Below are 16,134 nucleotides of genomic sequence, written 5' to 3'. Positions count from 1 at the left end.
GGTAGTGAGGAGGCTGTGCATGTGTGGGGGCAGGGGTTTACGGAAACTCTCTGTGCTCCATTTCGCTGTGAACCTAAATTCGCTCTAAAAAATAAAGTCTATATATTAAAAAAGCAACATAAGAAACCTTCATGGTGATGAAACTCTTCTGTTACCTTGACTATAGCCATGTCAGTATCACGGTTGTGGTACTGCAACTAGTTTTGGAGTATGTCACCTTTGCGGAAATGGAAACAAGTGATCGCTCTATTATTTCTTATGAATACAAGTGAATCTACAACTATCTCAAAATAAAAAGCTTAATTTTTAAAAAAGTACTTGCAATTAGACAATTGTTAAAACTGAAATGTTAAAAACCCATCAGTAAATGTTGACCAAACGAATGGGAGAGTGGCAAGAATGCTACTTTTCACTAGAAAGTGGGTGCAGGCTGGCAGTGCACACAGAGTGGTGCTGAGTGGCGATCTGAAGACAAGAACAGAGTACAAATTATCTGAAGAAAAATGAGAAGACTCTTCTGGAAGGAAGATAAAACAAAGTTTCACTCAATTCTGTGAGTCTAGCCTTTCGCGGCTGAGAGCAAGCATTCAGCCGACCTTTCTCAGAAACCATCACGTGAACAGCAAAGTCAACAGTGACATTAACCGACCAGCTAATTTCTATAACTTTGGTGAGACACATAGTTAAGGTCAACTGTGTGTATGTGTGTGTATGTGCTTGCACGTGTGCACGCGCACACGTGCTCACGTACTCGCTCATGTGCGCCACGAAGGCAAAATATTTAGGAAATCCTCAGAAAGCCATTTTCCCTAAACCTCAACCATCCCACTACTTAACCACCAGTCCTGCACTTACTAGTTTAGCCGTGTGCTTCCTGAGCTCCACAGGACCAAGAGTAAGCTACCCGAGCACTAATTTGTTTTTCTCCATTTTTAACCAAATGAAAGCTGTAACAGCATTTATCAATACTAACTGGGAAAGTAACATTTTACAAACCTACTACAACTCATAGCACAATTGGTTATATATGCACGTCATATTTGGATTAAATAACCCTTACGTGAGCTGGTAACACCTAGCTTTCATTTTATAAGATGCTGGAATAATTTTCCCTCTTTGATTAGGTTATCCTAATAATCACTGTTCCATTTAGCTAGTGTGTGTTTACTGGCATAAAGACAAAAAACCAATTTCTGTTACCTTCAGAAGAATATGAAAAACTATAAAATAAATAATGAGGCGGGGGGCGGGCAGTTGGTTTCAACAATAACCTAACGCAGTGAAACTCCTTATTACACAATTCTGAAACTCAAAAGCAATGTTACACCCTGAATCCGATCTACAGCATTGAGAAATAGGATAGTAAAAGAGGAAAGAAGAGAAAGTGGTGAACAAAGCAACGGAGGCGAGGAAAAGTCCCGAAACAGAACAGGACGTGTGGGGAAAGCTGTGCGAGAGTAAGATCAAGAGCAAAAGGGTTGTACTTGCAGACAGACTCCCGTTCACCAGTTACCTGTGTTCCGGCATCGAGCTGCCTTAGAGACCAATATATAAACTTTACAAAAGGCTCGTGAAGCTTGGCATTCACAAAAGGCATCCACTGTAGCTGCTCTGTCATCACAGGCAAAAGCTAAAGATAAAATGATGGAAAATACAAAAACACACACTATTTTTAGATGCCTGAAATCAATTACCACAATTTTCCAAAAATTATCTTTTTCCAAAAGAAAAAAAAGAGTTCTCTAACAAAAAATCTTCACTTTAAAACCGTACGTAACACAATAAGGAAATATGTACTTGAAACATTACGTGTCTACGCCCTTGACCCAGCAATGGCACATCTAGGATTTTAAGACTAACCTATAAAAACACACCCTGAATCTTAAATGGTTAAATAAACTTATGGTGCATATATAACCATTAAAAATGATAATGGCATCTATATTTATTGCCATGGCATATTCTGGGGTTATAAAAGCAGGTTACAAAAAGTGTAATAAGATTCTACTTACATAAAATATGTCTGTATGAATTTATATTGAAAGAGGTAAGATATTTTTAAAAAATATTAACAGTGAGATTTCAGTAACTGAAGTGATATTTACTTTCCTCTTTATATGCCTGTCTTTCATAAATATCTTAATTAATGTCAACTTATAAAAATAATGCAAATCTTTAAAAAAGGTATTTATGAACGCTGCTTCAACAGTATGTCATTTTGCTGAAAGATTAAGACCATAGCGATACATTCTAGTTCTGTGAAAAATGCCAGTGGTAGTTTGATGGGGATTGCATTGAATCTGTAGATGGCTTTGGGTAGTATAGTCATTCCACAATGTTGATTCTTCCAACCCAAGAACATGGTATATCTCTCCATCTGTTGGTATCATCTTTAATTTCTTTCACCAGTGTCTTATAGTTTTCTGAATACAGGTCTTTTGTCTCCTTAGGTAGGTTTATTCCTAGGTATTTTATTCTTCTTGTTGCAATGGTAAATGGGAGTGTTTCCTTAATTTCTCTTTCAGATTTTTCATCATTAGTGTATAGGAATGCAAGAGATTTCTGTGCATTAATTTTGTATCCTGCTACTTTACCAAATTCACTGATTAGCTCTAGTAGTTTTCTGGTGGCATCTTTAGGATTCTCTATGTATAGTATCATGTCACCTGCAAACAGTGACAGCTTTACTTCTTCTTTTCCGATTTGGATTCCTTTTTTTTCTTTTCCTTCTCTGATTGCTGTGGCTAAAACTTCCAAAACTATGTTGAATAATAGTGGTGAGAGTGGGGAACCTTGTCTTGTTCCTGATCTTAGTGGAAATGGTTTCAGTTTTTCACCATGGAGGACGATGCTGGCTGTGGGTTTGTCATATATGGCCTTTATTATGTTGAGGAAAGTTCCCTCTATGCCTGCTTTCTGCAGGGTTTTTAAATTGAGTTATTTGTAGTGAAGTTGATGGACTTAGAGTGTGTCATACAGGGTGAAGTAAGTCAGAAAGAGAAAGACAAATACCGTAGGCTAACACATATATATGGAATCTAAGGGGAAAAAAATGTCATGAAGAACCTAGGGTAAGACGGGAATAAAGACACAGACCTACTAGAGAATAGACTTGAGGATATGGGGAGGGGGAAGGGTAAGCTGTGACAAAGTGAGAGAGTGGCATGGACATATATACACTACCAAACATAAAACAGATAGCTAGTGGGAAGCAGCCGCATAGCACAGGGAGATCAGCTCGGTGCTTTGTGACCGCCTGGAGGGGTGGGATAGGGAGGGTGGGAGGGAGGGAGATGCAAGAGGGAAGAGATATGGGAACATATGTATATGTATAACTGAGTCACTCTGTTATAAAGCAGAAACTAGCACACCATTGTGAAGCAATTATACTCCAATAAAGATGTAAAAAAAACATGGCAAGAAAAGAATGTTTGAAAAAAAATAATAATAAAAGCTAGGATATAGAACCATATGTAATTGGACCCCAGATGTGATAAATAAGGTATAAAGATAAACCTCTGAGTCTGGAAGGACATATATGACCTACGCACTCCTCCGGAAACACCCCACCCTGGCTTCTGTGTCACCAACTTCTCCAGCGACACCCAGCTCTCCTCTACTTCTCGGGCCACTACCATTCTCTCCTGCTGGCTGGTCCTCATTCACCTGACCATTAAATACCGGAGTTCCTCGACTCAGCGCTAGCCAGTCCGGACTCACAACCCCCATGTCCACACGCCCAGCTCGGGCCTCTCCGCAGAGCCCCCCCCCCAGCCCCCGGAGCCACACCTACACCCACACCCACACCCACACACACGCACTCCAGTGTCTGCAACTCAACTCATCTAAAACTACCTTACCGACAGTGGAAGCTCAAACCCAGATCTCGTGTAGTATTTCCTACTTGCAGTGAACGCGACCAACGTTCATCCCGGTGCAAAGTCAGGAGCCTGGGTGCCAACCCTGAGAGCCCACCTTTTATACGGGATCCACCACCAATCTCGTCAATCTTCCCCCCTAAACATTCTCTAGATGGCCCATTTCCAGCTCACAGCCACACTGTCCTTCCCCGAACCACCTGCGTTTCCTAAGTGTCCTCCAGACCCACTCTTGCATCTCTTCGACCCTCTTGCCGCATCACAGAAGACACGACCCTTTCAAAGCATAAACCTGACGCTATTTTCTCCTGAAAGCTCTTCATTAATTTCCTCCTAGTCTTAGTTATTTTCTAGAATGAAATTTCAAGCAAAACTGAAAACTTACAGACATCCGAAATTGAGTACTTTTGTGGATGAACAGAATTTGATAACCACCTACTCTGTTAAGGTCATAGTCACAGGAACATTTTGTATTCTTAATTCCCCCACCCTTAAATTACAGTATTTAAAACTGGTGAGGAAGGAAAGTCTTCCGTTGCAGAGAGAAATCTTTCAACTGGGACCACACATAGGTATACAAGATAAAGTACACAGAACTATGTATAAAGTGCTTCTGTCACAAACAAAGTACATAACATGGGGAAGCACGCAGGAAAATCAGAAGTGTGAGATATTCAGTAAGTTCACCAGGTTACCAGCATGAAGCTGGGGAAGGGAAGCGAGGGGAGGGGGAGGAGGCGGAGTGTCCCAGGTCTACGGACCCAGGGGACGCCAGGAGCAAGAGCGCCTCGTGCGGGCCTGGTGTCCTTCCTGCCTTTCAGGGCGGCGGTGGTGAATTTGCCGGTAATCGTTTTAGTGAGATATAATTCACACACCATACGAGTCACCCATGTAAAGGGTACAACTCAGTGATTTTCAGTATATTCAGCGAGTTGTGAAACCATCGTGAGAATCCGTTTGAGAACATTTCCATCACCCTCCCCCCCAAGAACCCTAACCGTTAGCAGGCATCTCAGCATCCTGTCCTCACAACCACTCGGCTACTTTCTCTACACTGATCTACACGGTTCCAGGATTTTCATATAAATGGAATCACACAATATGTGGTCTTTTGTGACTTGCTTCTTTCACTTCCAGTATTTTCAAACTTCACTCACGCTGTAGCATGCATGGATACCTCATCCCCTTTTACCACCAAGTTACATTCCACAATCTACATACACCATTTTACTGAGCCACCTGTCAGCTGACGGGCATCTGGGCTGGCTCCACGTGTTGGCTATCGTGCGTCATGCTGCCATGAACATTCGCGTATGAATCTATGTGCGCACACGTCTGCGTTTCTCTTGAGTACACGCCTCAGAGTGGAGCAGCGGACTCATTTGGTAAATCCACGTTTCACCTTCCAGGAACTGCCGGGCTATTTTCCAAAGTTCCTACTACACCTTTTTACATTTTCACCAGCAGCGCACGAGAGAGTTCCGATTTCTTCACATCTTCGTCGATGCTTGAGATTCTCTGGCTCTTTTATTTTAGCCATCCCAGGGGGTGTGAAGTGACAAAACAAAGGGACCCGGATTTGCATTCCCCAAATCACTAACGTTGCTGAGCGTCGTCGGACACGCCTATCGACCATTTGGGTGAGTGTTAGAGAACCGTCTATTCAGGTGCGCTGAGCATTTTCAATCAGGCTGTCTTTAATTACTAAGTTGTAAGGTCTTTTTGTTTAAATACTCAAGATGGAAGTCCCTTATCAGATCTGATTTGAAAAATATTTTTTCCATTCATTGGGTTGCCTTTGACTCTCACGATAGTATAGTTTGAAGCATAAAAGTTTAAAAAAAAGTTTTGACTCAAACTTCACTTTTTTTTTTTTTTTGCGGTACGCGGGCCTCTCCCACAGTGGCCTCTCCCACTGCGGAGCACAGGCTCCGGACGCACAGGCTCAGCGGCCATGGCTCACGGGCCCAGCCGCTCTGCGGCATGTGGGATCCTCCCGGACCGGGGCACGAACCCGTGTCCCCTGCATCGGCAGGTGGACTCTCAACCCCTGTGGCACCAGGGAAGCCCCCTCTTCCTCATCTTCAAAGCCACTGAGGATGCGAGGATGCACTGAGTGTCTCACCTACTCTTCTGCCTCTTTTGTCTGGCCTGAAGTGCTCACGTGATTACTGGACCCACCCAGATCATCCTGATTAATCTCTACTTGAGGGTCAGCTGATTAGTAACCTTAATTTACTTTTTCCATGTAAATGTGACACATTGACAGGTTCCAGGGCTTAGGTTATGAACATCTCCGGGGCCATTATCCTGCCTAGCACAAAAAGCATTTAGAAGAAGCTTTTTAGGTAAGGATGAAAACCGGAAATAATTTCCTCAAATGAAACCCTGGCCTGTATTTATTAATTCGTTAAACCAAACAAACAACTTTAGATATCCACTCTTCAGAGTTTTAATGTATTTCTTGTAGAATGCAACCGTCAATCTCTAATGACAATTTATACTGACTGGAAATCCTGAGTATCGATATCCAAATTAATGTCTGTAATTTAAGAAAATGGTCATTGCTCTTTGTTAATGAGAAGCCCCTTGAAAATACTATTTAATCCTTCATGACAAAAGGCAAAATAAAATTATTTTAGTGGGATTTGGATCCTAAAATGATGTGTATCAGGAATTGTTCCTATCACTGATTATCTGCCTAACTCTGATACACAATTATTTTGCCATTTTTGGAGTAGGTTTTCAATTTCTGGTCTGCCTTTAAAAAGAAATTTCCATCATGTTACAAAAAATATAAGTATGAATTAATTTTTTTTTAGTATGAATTAATTTGAATTAAGTCTGAAATGAATCTTTTTAGAACTGACTATTGGTATAATCGACTTTCTATCAAAAATACTTTCAATATTTTTTCTCTTGTAAAATGTACCACTCTTTCAATCTTCGTGTCTACTGAGTCATATATTTCAAATTAAAAAACAAACCTTCACACACTTCTCCTGAATATCATTTCTCTGAGAAGCAAATGTGGGTAGTGCCTTTTCACCATCCATTCCAGATTCTTCATGTTTCAATCTGCTAAGGTGATGATCCGAAATCCAGTCCATGAAGACAGTTAAAAGTTCATAAACTTGTCCATTAAGTGGTACCTATATGCAAAAAAACTAAATCAAGCACTTCTTTCAATTCACAGCCTCCTAAAACTTCAAAGGCAAGTTTTAAATTTGGTAAGTGATTATGGCATAATTTATCTAAAACACTAAAACATGTATTGGATGACAAATCTTCTCCAAATGAAAGAAATTCCAAATCAAATATCTCTAATTAATATTAGAAACATGTTAAATGCTGGTTGACAGAAGGGGAGAAACCCACCATAACAAGGAAATTGAAAGAACTGCACCTTATAACCAAAAGAGAGAATTTTCATTAAAATTCTTTACCCAAGTTTGATAATGGAGAAGAGTAAAATTGGCCTTAACTCAAGAGCATGAGCCACCATAACTAACAGATTTGAACAAATTTAAAGGTCTCAAAAGCTAAACAATTTCCACGATGAAACTTCATATCTTCTTTTTCCTTTACACCGTAACATTCTATAAATAGGGTATGAAAAATTTTTCCTGGAAATCCTGTTCTCTGAGAGTCCACCAAAATGGGAGGAAAACAAGAGCAAACTGCCATGAAAAAACTATAAATTCAACTAAGCTGATTTCCGTGTTCCTTCAAATCACTTTCAGTCACTTCAATTCAACATTTATCACACACTTCAATGGGAGCTATGCTAGATTTAATTTTAGACAGAGAAATACAAAAGCAAATTAATAAAAAGGCAAAATTAAGCAGACAGCAATCCACAAAAACAGAATCAGATGAATGAAAACAAAGTTATACTATTCGGACCAAGAGTCACTTTTAACCTTCTCAATTTTCTTCAAATAGGAACTTTTGATGAAAACTGCAATCATCTTGACTAACCTGAGTATAAATCTCCACTTTTTCCAATTTACTTTATTATTTGTTTTTAATTAAAAAATTTTTTTCATGGGACTTCCCTGGTGGCGCAGTGGTTGGGAATCTGCCTGCCAATGCAGGGGACACGGGTTTGAGCCCTGGTCTGGGAAGATCCTACATGCCGCGGAGCAACTAAGCCTGTGCGCCACAACTACTGAGCCTGTGCTCTAGAGCCCGTGAGCCACAACTATTGAGCCTGCATGCCACAACTACTGAAGCCCGCATGCCTAGAGCCTGTGCTCTGCAACAACAGAAGCCACTGCAGCGAGAAGCCCGTGCTCCGCAACAAAGAGTAGCTCCTGCTCGCCGCAACTAGAGAAAGCCCACGCGCAGCAACAAAGACCCAATGCAGCCAAAAAGAAAATAAACTAATTAATTAAAAAAAATTTTTTTTCCACAGCCAGCATCCATGACAGGAAAAAGGAGGTGGGGGAGTTAAGTACGATCTGTTCCAACCACTAAACCCTCTGCGCACAGTCGGGGCCTGGTAGAGGTGAGGGCAGGCGGGGCGGCCACAGGCTAGGGCAGCCCCGTTGGGAGTGCAACGTGGGGCCCAGGAGGGGTCCCTGCAGGTCAGAAGGGGCCCCTGGGCCTGGAGCCCCCGGGAGAGCCACGCGGCCGGTGCTGCCACCCTTGCTGTGACTGCCATGCTCCTCCTGGACGAGACGCGGAGGCCGGGCCAGCGATGCTGTGGGCTTGGCTCCCTATCCGCCCCACGTCGATAGTCCGCCCCGAGATGACCTCCCACCGCAGGTGCCGGAGGGGACACAGGCCGGGTGCTCTGTGCTCTCGGCAGCACGGCCCAGAGCCGCGGCACCTCCCTGCTGACACCCCGCAGCACCGCCAAGCGGGGGCCCCGAGAGCTTGGCACAAGCAGCTCCCCCAGGCCTGGCCCTGCGGACGGACGAGGTCCCCGGCCTTCCGTCGAGGAGGTCCCGTGCGTGGACCCCTGCGCAGGGCTGGGAGCGCGGCGGCTCCTGCTTGATCCGCGCCGGCCCGTCACAGGCCAGACGGTGCCCGTCCCACGGCAGCTCCTGCCTCTGCTGCTGGGGCTCCCGTTGCCATCCTTAAACAAGGCCATCCGCCCAGTTCACTTTATGAAAAACTACAGCATTTATCAAAACCACTGAAGCCCAGTGAGGTATCACTACCCACCCACTGCAAAGGTCAAAATAAGAAAGACTGAAAACACCAAATGTTTTTTGGTGCCATAAAAGCTGACAGCAAACTTTTTAGCCAAGTTGTCACACACATTGCTGGCAGGAGTATGCATGGCGTGACCACTCTGGAAAACTGGCAGTTGCCCCCCAAATTAAATATACCTCTACCTTATGACCCAGAAATTCCAGTCTTGGCTATATTTCCAAGAGGAATGAAAATACATGTCTCTAAAAAGCCTTATACATGAATATTCTTAGCAGCTAAACGTTTTGTTTTGTTTTTGAAAACAAAAGCATATCTGAAATATTATAGCAATACTTTTCTACAAAGAAATTATCACAGTGAATCCTTTCACACTAGGAAGAATGTTTGCTAAAGGGGAAAAAAAATAAGGAAGAGAAAAATGTCCTGGCATTCCAATGGAGAAATCATATCATACCTTATGAGGTTTTGAAACTGGTACTTTTTCCTGTTTTAAACTTTTTGCTTCGTGAGCGGCGTGGGGATTTCCTTTCAATCTCTGTATTGTCATAAACTCATACTTCCTCTGTGACAGTACATATCCGTGAATTAAAAGAAAATTATATTAAAAGTGAGAAAGTCCAAAGGCAGTCATTTTAAATTTCACTTGTGTCTCAAGAGAAGAGCAGGTACCTTACCTGTAAATTATCTAAACGAGCTTGAACTCTCTTAGCCTGAACCTCCAACTTCCTGTTTTCTTCACTTACTTCATTTAACTAAGGTAGGAAAACATTAGATATTTCAATAGAAACCTCAAGCCAGTTTCCTACTGAAGTTTTCCCAGTGTACCATCTTATCTAGTCTGTGTTACCAAGCAACATAACGTAACAGACAGAGGTAGCGTCCATGATTAAAGATCACAGCTAAAACCATCATTTGGTCCTAAAACATTAAGAGTTTCTAAGAAAGTTTACTTCATTCTATGAAAAATGTGCAAGTCTCCTAACATCTTACACGTATACATTTTAATAGGAAACGTCCTTTAGTTGAACTTTTTATTGAAGTATAATGTATGTACAGAAAAGTGTACCAATCATTAAATATCACCATAACGAATTACTGCGATTGGAGTAAATGTATCTGTTAATTTAGGAAAACTGACATCTTTACCATATTGAGTCTTCTCATCCCTGAACATAACATAGCCTTCAACTTACTTCGGTCCTCTTTAGTTGCTTTTAATTAACATTTTGCACCCCTCAGTATGCATGTTTTATACATGTATAATCTCTTTAGATTTATTCCTGGATAGCCAATGCTTTTTGATGCTACTACCCATAGTATCTTTCAATAAACATTCACTACTTGATTATTGTTGATATACAGAAATACACTTGATATTTCATATACAGAGCTTATACCCAAAGATTCTCCTAAATTTGTTTAATTCTAATAACTTGTCTGTATGCTCACTTGGATACTTACTACATCTGTGCATAATCATGCCATCGGAGGATAATTCTTATTTCTCCCTTCCCGACCCTGACTTTCCTCTCCTCACTGCGCTGACCAGGACTTCAGCACAAAGTTCAACGAAACAGTTAACAGTGAGCACCTTTATCTTGTTCTGATCTCAAGGGAAAAGATTTCAATAACGTACATTAAGTGTGATTCAGAAGTTGTTTTTTTTTTTTTTTTTGTAGGTACTCTATGAGAATTAAGTTCTCTTCTATTACTAGTTATTATCTTTGGGCTGGTGCTGAATTTTAAATCAAGGAATTATACGATTTTTCTCCTTTTATCAGATGATGTGTTAATTTTCAAATGATAAATGACCCTGTATTCCTGGACCAAGTCCACTGAGTTGTATTATACTTTTTGTGTACCTCTGGATTCAATTTGCTGATATTAAAAATTTTTGCATCTGTACTCATGGGAGACTGGCTTGCATTTTTTTTTTTTCTTGTAATGTTCTTGACAGGTTTCGTTTCAAGGTTATGCTGGCCTCATACAACAAGAAAGGGAGCATTTCTCTTTTTCTGTTTATGTAAATAAGGTACATGATATTTCCTCCTTAAAAGTTAGCCAATAGTCTTATGCTCCTTCTTTGAAGGTAAGGTGTCTTATTTTTCTCTGATTTTATCTTTATCTAAAATCTTCGTGTCTTAAAATAGCGTGCTTATATGGTTTTCCTCAATATTTACCCTGCTTAGGGTTCACAGAATTTCTTAGAATCTACAGGTTGGCATCTTTCACCAGCTTTGGATATCACCTCTTCACATATTACATTTTTGCCTTATTAACTACTTTTGGAACTCCCGTGTTAAACTTCTTCATTATGTCCCACATGCCTCTCTTGTGAATTTTCCAACCTTTCCCCACTCCTATCAATAGGTTCAAACTCGTAATAATGCACACTTCCCGTCACCACACACTCATCAAACACACGCAAGATTATCAAGGATTATATCCACCTAAGAGACAGGTATGGGCAACAATGCACCTATACTAGCAGTTAAAGAAACCCTTCTCAAAAAAGAGTGCTCGCCTGAGACTGTGATGGGAAAAGGCAGTCTCTCCAGGATAAGGAGGCTTCCAGACAACCGTGAGTCAAGTTCACACGCTAATTGTGGGAGGTTAGACCTGATTCAGAGAAGCCAGTTAATCACGTGAAGTGAGAAATGGGGGACCTAGTTATCACTGCCAAGGGGAAAGGTCGTAACAAGTAGTGAAGAGCACACAGCTAGCCAAGGGATTCCAGGAGCCCAGTTCTCTCTCAGAGTACGAGCTCACCAACATGTTGGAACCCACGAAGTTCCCCAGCCCAAGGCCTTAACCACTAAAGTGACGAGCTTCACCTGCTTCTGCTCATCTATGCGTCCCTCCCCACGAACACACACAATCACTCTCCTGTCCCTCTTCCACAGAGCCCATCACTTTCACGTCTTTCAGGCAAAAACTGGCAAAGGGAAGTGAAAAAAAAAAGTACAACTCCTAAGAATTTGGTGTAACTTGAGTATTATTAAGCACGGAGCTAAACCACAGTACTTACAAACGTAAGGGTAGTGCACCGTGACACAGTGGGCGTGAGCTCACACTCCACTTACACACGTAAGGGCAGTGCACTGTGACACAGTAGGCGTGAGCTCACACTCCACTTACACATGTAAGGGCAGCGCACTGTGACACAGTGGGCGTGAGCTCACACTCCACTTACACACGTAAGGGCAGCGCACCGTGACACAGTGGGCGTGAGCTCACACTCCACTTACACACGTAAGGGCAGCGCACCGTGACACAGTGGGCATGAGCTCACACTCCCCAGCACAGGATCAACACATCACAGACACTCCAAAAACAAAGAGTGGTGTGTTACAGCAGGTGCAAGAACAGCACAAAGCTACAAACCAGCACCTAAAGTACCCAGGTTAGCAGGTTTTCTTTTGCTTGTTTTTAATCTAGTCATTGCTCTTAATAGTTTAAAAAATTTCAAGTTGTCAAACGTCTCAGCTGGTTGTCAGAACAGATGATGAGAAACCAAGAGCTTAATAATACTTTATTTATATTTGGAAGTATTTTATAATAAAGGTAACAAATAAAGATAATCAAGGTTTTCTCTAGCCAGAATATGTTCTAAGATTTTGACTTACAATTTGTTAATCTATATAGTTCTAAGAATGTCTTAGAATCTAATATAGATAAAATAGGTCTTACCTGTTTTTTTAAGCTATCATTCAATTCTTTCAATGCATCAAAAGAGGACCTTAGCCTCCTGCTTTCTTTATTTCTTTCCTTAAGAACTTCAGTTAAGCGCTCAACTTCTGCATCATGTTGCTAGGAGGGAAAAAGTACAGATTCTATGTCACTAATGCCACTGAACATAAATTAATTAAAAATTAAAACTCCTTGAATCACATGGACTTTAATCAGTGTATTTAAGCATAACGACTAATAATGCAAATGATTTATAAAAACTGTATAATCAACCAAACTAATAACAAAGCATTAAAAGCATATGTTAAGTACCTATTAAAACATATTACACAAATTAATTAGCAATAAGGCTACTTTCTGTTTCTGCTCAGAAAAATCCACAACAGAAACACACTGAAATAATTTCTATTTGACATCATGGAATGATAAAACAATGAAGGATTTCTGATCCTTTTCAGAGACTAGTTAATTATTCGTAGCTTTGTGAATTAAAATTTAAGGTTTAAATTACCCTTGTGGAGTAGAAGTAATATTCCACAGAACAAACTAATTTCTTGTTCTCATAAATTAGCTAAAATTGTACATCTCAAGAAACTTAAATACATAATAAAATTTCCTGAGACCCAAACTATTCGACTTTCCTTAACCAGTTTTATAAATGATTAAAATCAATTTCCCCTCTAATTCCATTTAAATGAGAGCACTTTTAGATTTAAATTGTGAATACTTATATAGTTTCTTTCACCTTTTACTCTCAAATTTATGCGTAATGTATTAAAACAAGCAAGTTTCCACAGGAAATCAAGAAACTGAGTTAATTTCCTTCTTTCAAGTAATCATCTAGTTCCCATTAAAATAAAGCAGTTAGCTTTATACTTATTACAAGTAGCATACAAATCCAAAGAGCAAAATATCAAGGCTAAAACTGGATGGAGAGCGCTGAGAATCCAAGCATTCATTCTTTTGCCCTGTTTAAAAATCCAAGCTTGTGAAAAAAATTAGCTTTATGCAACTTTATTACATTAAATGACTCCTTAAATAACTTAGGATATGGTCACATATACTATATGTATTTTAAAAATTAGATTAACATTCTCACTGTACAAATCTTCCACCTCCAGAAGAGATTAAAAATGTATGACGTGGGTTCCATTTCCAGAGGGATAAGCCCCACTGCACTCTGCCTCTCTTACCGATTACAACTAATTACAACTAAAAACCATACACAAAACACAAAAAGCAACTACCTAAGGAATGTCAAAGGGAAACAAAGCAGGGAATAGTAGAAAGGAGGGAAAACCTGGAGAAGAAACCATCAAGGGGCGGAAGTTTCCTGGGTTTCATTTTCCCTTGCAGTCTTGCCCCAGGGCAGGCCCCAGACACTGCTAATTGGAGAGAAACTGCTTTTCAGGGCTGGGAAACCAGGAAGAGGGGACCCCAGGAGCCAAGGACTGTGCTCAAATCTGGATCAGCCCTGAGCTGGCGAAAGCAGCAGAGCAAAGGGGCAGAGACAGGAGTTCAGTTTAGAAACAGCCCCACTGTGTGTAGGCACCTTAAAGACCCAGAGCATCACAGCAAAGGCTGAGAACCCCCAGCGGTGCCTGCATGACAGGCTCCAGAGCAACAGCACAGGCTTTGGAAACCGAGCGAGGGGGCACAGCCCACACGGTGAGAAAACACTCAGCCTCAACCCACTGGGCTCACTGCTTCAGAAATGAACACATACAACCAACATTCTCCAGAGTGTTATGAAAGGATCCAGAATCTATACAAAATTAATAATATCCAAAAGGTCCCAAAGACAATCCCAAACTCACCGCACATACAAAAAACCAGAAGAATGTGATTAGGTTTCAAGAAAAATGCCAACCCTTAGGTGATCTAGAGTGGTATTTTTAACTGAATTCCAAATGCCAATGAATGCAAATGGAAAGACAGAAATTCTCATGAGAAAAATTGAAAATAATTGGAAAATTTAGAACTTTAAAATGCCAGAAATAAAACAATTCTCTAGACAAGATCAACTGCAACATGGAAATGAAAGAAGAAACTGTGATCCCGTGATCAAATCTGAAGGGTGCACAAGAAAAGGACTGGAGAGAGGAACAGACTCAGAAACCTGCGGGGTGACAGCAAAGTGGGGGGGGGAGGGTGCTTGCTGGGGGGTGCGGGGAGGTGGGGGGGACGGATAGCTTCGAGGAGCACGTGGGAACCCTGGGGGCCGGGACTACTCTTTTTCTTGATCACGGCGCCCATCGCGAGACTGCATGCGCTTTCAAAACAAATAGTAAATTCTCCTCTATATAAGTTGCACGTATAGTAACCCATCTCTCGATAGGAAACAAAGAACAATACCGTACAACCTACCTGACAGTCTCGATAAAAATATTTAATCTGAATATAAACATTAGGAAACAATCAGGCAAATACAGAATAAGACACACTCTTTAAGACTACAGGCCAAAAGTCTTCAAAGAAAAGCCTCAGAAAAAGCAAAAATGGTGACGTGGATTGCTCTAGATGCAGAGAAACCAATGAGATTTGCCTGCATTTTGTCTAGTTCCTTGATCAGAGAACAAAACAAAAAGCAATAAAAGACAATTTGGGGACCCACTGGGAAAGTGAGCGTGGACTGTGAATGTATTTTAAGTTAAATTATATAATTAGCATGCATTTCCTGTTCAACGGTGGTGTGGAGAACACCCTCATTTCTGAGGCAATTCACAGCACAGAAGAAGGACTTAGGGTGCTGGGTCTTGATTTTTGCAACCCACCTTCAACTGGTCCAGGAAAAATGTGAGGGCGGGAAGGCTGAGCAAATGTGCAAGTGCGAACGAGTAGGGAGCCCAAACCAGAGGAGGTGGGCCCTGCCCGCTAAAGTCAGCGCCATGCGCTTACCTCCTTCAAGGTCTGGAACCTTGTAAGAACCTCTTCTTTGACACCTTTAATTTTATTCAAGGCACTTTCATGTCTGAAAAGCAGCTCTTCTCTCTCAGCCAGAAAACGTTCTCGCTTTTGAAGCTCTTCAGCAAATTGCTGTTGTGCTGCAGTTCCACACTGCATAGAAAGGGCAGAGTTTAGTGTTTTTCAGAAGCACACGTACCAGCGGTACAAGTGAGTCTCATTCATTGAGATGGCAGCTCAATCGAACGGCGTTTCGGACGCATGGGAACCAAGTGAGCGCAGATGCAGCAACAACCAGACCGGCATGCAGGTAACCCTGTACTTTGCAGGATCCACCAGTGAGATTCCACTGCAAGGACTCGAGAGAATTTGGGGCGCAAGCAAGGTGAGCACCGCGGAGCTCCCCGCGCCCGCCGGGATGCCCGCCACCCCTCCCCTTCCCATCGCCTGGGATGCCCTCCAGCCACCTTCCCTGCCCCGATGCCAGCTGAGCTCCCCT

General features: G+C 41.6%; 1 protein-coding gene across 1 annotated transcript in view; it reads right to left on the bottom strand.

The window, feature by feature from the left end:
* The window catches only part of CCDC138 (coiled-coil domain containing 138), a gene marked incomplete at its 5' end in the record, with an annotated part of 48,589 nt that overhangs the window by 25,116 nt on the left and 7,339 nt on the right, over positions 1 to 16,134 (bottom strand). Inside the window, 6 exons of the mRNA XM_082672468.1 lie at positions 1,514 to 1,630; positions 6,866 to 7,030; positions 9,496 to 9,603; positions 9,716 to 9,793; positions 12,732 to 12,851; positions 15,630 to 15,788. Coding sequence (XP_082528594.1) covers positions 1,514 to 1,630; positions 6,866 to 7,030; positions 9,496 to 9,603; positions 9,716 to 9,793; positions 12,732 to 12,851; positions 15,630 to 15,788 — 747 coding nt within the window. The remainder of the gene's footprint in view (positions 1 to 1,513; positions 1,631 to 6,865; positions 7,031 to 9,495; positions 9,604 to 9,715; positions 9,794 to 12,731; positions 12,852 to 15,629; positions 15,789 to 16,134) is intronic.

This window comes from Grampus griseus, assembly GCF_964374135.1.
Source record: "Grampus griseus genome assembly, chromosome: 15".
In the NCBI taxonomy this organism is placed as follows: Eukaryota; Metazoa; Chordata; class Mammalia; order Artiodactyla; family Delphinidae; genus Grampus; species Grampus griseus.
The sequence above is the reverse complement of the archived record's forward strand: the minus strand, read 5'-3'. Positions and strand labels throughout refer to the sequence as shown.